This window comes from Cephus cinctus, unplaced genomic scaffold (genome assembly GCF_000341935.2).
Source record: "Cephus cinctus unplaced genomic scaffold, Ccin1 Ccin1_scaffold3086, whole genome shotgun sequence".
NCBI lineage: Eukaryota > Metazoa > Arthropoda > Insecta > Hymenoptera > Cephidae > Cephus > Cephus cinctus.
Window position 1 is genome coordinate 73865 of NW_014334458.1, and position 3382 is coordinate 77246.

The window sequence follows — 3382 nt, forward strand, 5'->3', positions numbered from 1 at the left end:
CCGCGCCCCCTCGCCCCACGAGGAACCTGACCTGGACTGATCTGTAACGTTGGGCCTACCTCAACGACCAGGCCCGGGCTCTCGCCTGCTACGACCGACGACGGCGGCGGCGTTCCAGTGAAATTCCTGAGAACCCGCGGCGCAAGGGAAAAAAGTTACGCGCGCATCGGTCAGCTCAGCACGACCCGGCAACGCGCATCTCGCGCACCGACAAGAAGACGGGAAAAATGCAGTAATGGTGCACTGTCCTCGCATTGCTCGCGACAATTATACCCCATTATGCCCCCCTCGGCTATCCCAGCGCTATACGGACGGGACCACCGTGCGTTGCGGTAGGTCGCGCACACAACACACGCCTCGCCGATTTATTGTAGGACGCGCATCAGTTGCTGCTATTGGATTCTGTCTCAGGACTTTTCTGCCGTTGCTGTTAGATTACGACTTTACAAGTGTTGATCTATAGATATGCCGTTATCGTTGCTGATAATGCTGATAGGGTTTCGTTGAATTTCAAACTGAATAAAAATTCTATGACTTTTTCTTTATCGATCATAAAACCTCTGTCTTATCTTATCCAATGTCATTCGACTCCAATAGATTCTAATCTTTGTTGCATACGTTTTTCTATCTTCCAGCTCCAGGTCCGACACTCCTCTCACAGGTAAATACCTATTCTCGAAGATTATCCTGACGATAGGAATTGCTACTGCTGCTGTTGCTGCTGCTGCTGCCTGACTGGCCAACCGGGAGATCCTGAATGAGCCACCTGTAGCATGTAGCACGCTCGTCGCCCAACAGGTGGCCCCGCGAGCCAGGGCTTTAACTGTACCAACCCCACGTTTCTGAATTCAGTCAGGACTTTTGTCTCTACACCAGGACCCTCAATATATCACGAATATTCGTCCCTGGGTCGAGGAGAAGAAAATCACTGGATCCGAGACGTAAAAGCAGGCGCGAATCGTTCACCTCTGAGTGCCTCGACGACCAAGCTGCGATAACGAGGACCGTTACGAACATGACTAATGCGTCCACTCGCCCGAAAATCCTGGACCGTGAGAACTCCTGAGGGACTGTATTTATATTATTAAATAGATATTTAGGTACATATACATATATCTAACTTGTTCTCGTATTTCGCATAGCAACCCATTGTCATGAAAAAATAAAAGTTTCCATCCACTCCCGATTCCCTCGGGGTGTCCCTGTCAGCTCATCGGAATCACTTGGAAACTTTCTTCATAGTAAAGTGCAAAAAATCGATGGCAACGACGGCGAAAGGATAGGAAACATAAATTATGGAAAGTCGTCAATAGAAACGACCCGTAATACCCGGATAAGTCTTAGCTCGTCATTATTCCCTATGATTATCCAGCCTTTTTTTCTAGTGAATGATAACCGACAGGCAATCGAGTCGAAATAAGCCTAATCGCGAAAAAGCCCATGGAGAACCGACCAAACGAATACGAGGGAACGGGTAAGATCGACGTAAATAAAAAAAAAAGGAGTCGTGTTGCAGCCCGAAGGCGGATATCGCTAAAACGCTTAAACTTCATGCGGAATTTCACTGGCAGGTCGTAACTCAAATTGGCGGCGATTTACGAGTGACTACTGGCCGATTAAGAGTCTCGCCTCGAGCTGCTAATAGGTAATACGTAATTTTCGGGATATCGCTACCAATTAAGGGATCGATATGGCACGTGCGATTTTTTACGCAAGCTATATTTTTCCCGAGACTATTTTCTTTTGCATTCTTTTCTTTTGCCATTTATTCGTACACTCGACTCCTACGGACTTGCGAATATTTCAGTAAGGTCACTCGCTTCTGGTATCAACGACGCGAAATCTTTCTACTGGTCGTCGGGCACTTTAAATCAGTGCCGTGGCGCGTGCTCGACAATCACGAAGAAATTACCCATCGTTAACGGCTGCATAATGCATTTATAAACGTCACTCGCACCCTCGGTAATGAGCCTCGTTTACGTGTCCCATAGCGGCCACTAGGAAATCGGTACACTTACACGCGAACAGGTCACTCGTATATTCCGATATAACGTGACCCTGGACCAATAATCAGAAAATAGCAAAAGATTCGCGCGATTCCGAGCTACCTTTTAAACGAATAACGTAAATCATGAAAAGCACACGGATCATTTTCAAGTAACGTTTCTGGATATGAACGAACGACAGTGAGGATATTCGTGACCAAATAAAAAAAAATCGTATAAATCGTAAAACCCTAATCAAGGAAATTTCATTGAGCATAGAAAACAAAAAGTGATCTGGATAATCGAAAATAATTCAAAATCGTTATCTCCGACGATAAACAATTTACAGTCTAACGACTGTCGGCCAGGACGATATAGAAGAAAAGTCAGTCCAGTTTATATCGACTGTTTCACGGAAACCAATTTTCCCCGGCTAAAAGTGTCATCGTGTCCGTAAAAGAGAAACTGCAGTCGCTCGCAATGAATCGATATGACAAACGAGCATACGGGACTTCAATACACATATATATATATGCACGTCAATTCGCAGTAAAATAGCATTTCCCTGAGTTAAAAGTCGATCATCGATTTTCGTCGATTATCGAAATCGCTTATCGATGACATGACAAACTTACTGAGCCACGTGGTGCTGGAAAATCTTCGTATCCGTTTATTAGAACTACAATGCACCAGGCACCCATCATCACACTCTACTCTTCTCCCAAGTGCAGTTCTCCGTTTCCTCGTGACAGCGACGATGTTTGTACAGTGCATCTTTTTAAAAGCGCCAATCGTCCCGCCACTACTCTGGCCGCTCGTGCCGTTGCCGCTACTGCCGGTGCTCGAGCCGATACCGGTGTCAGCGATGATCGCGGTGGATGAGAAAATCGTGCCACCTTTTGAGCGACGGTCAAGGACCCTATGAGACGTAGTCCTCTGATCGCGGGTGAGAATAGCCTCCATCATCGTCGGATGATCACGAGCGATCGCTGTATCCTTCATCTCTCTTAGGATCATGATCGCATCACACTTTTTTATCACTGAGACCGCGCGTGTTATTCTAAGCTAACCGTAACGACGATTCACGTGTGACTCGCGCCGGTGTGCGGTGTCGTTGCGCGTCACGCGTACTTCCAGCGTGTACGTATATATATATATATGCGACACGCGTATGGCAATCTATACGCGCATATAGATATGTCGTTTGAAAAAAAAAAAAAAAAAGTAATTAATCTCGATGAATGAATTCGAAGTTTAGGAGATGTGCTCCTTGTCACGAGACTTCCTTCGCAGCACTCAAAAACTGTCTGCACAGAATCACAATCCGTTTGGCACTGGTCCCGGCACACGCGATGCACTGATTCTTATACGGGGGGAGGGGGGAGGCAAAAGAGTCG

General features: G+C 46.5%; 1 protein-coding gene across 4 annotated transcripts in view; it reads right to left on the minus strand.

Moving 5' to 3' along the window:
- LOC107274437 overlaps positions 1-3382 on the minus strand; it is a 42226-nt gene that overhangs the window by 12862 nt on the left and 25982 nt on the right. Inside the window, exon 1 of one of the 4 annotated variants that reach the window (XM_015753588.2) lies at positions 2621-3362. The exons of the other annotated variants lie outside the window; for them this stretch is intronic. Within the exon in view, the coding sequence (XP_015609074.1) occupies positions 2621-3002 (382 nt within the window). The 5' untranslated portion in view covers positions 3003-3362. Of the gene's footprint in view, positions 1-2620; positions 3363-3382 lie in introns of those variants that run through there. 4 annotated transcript variants of the gene reach the window in all.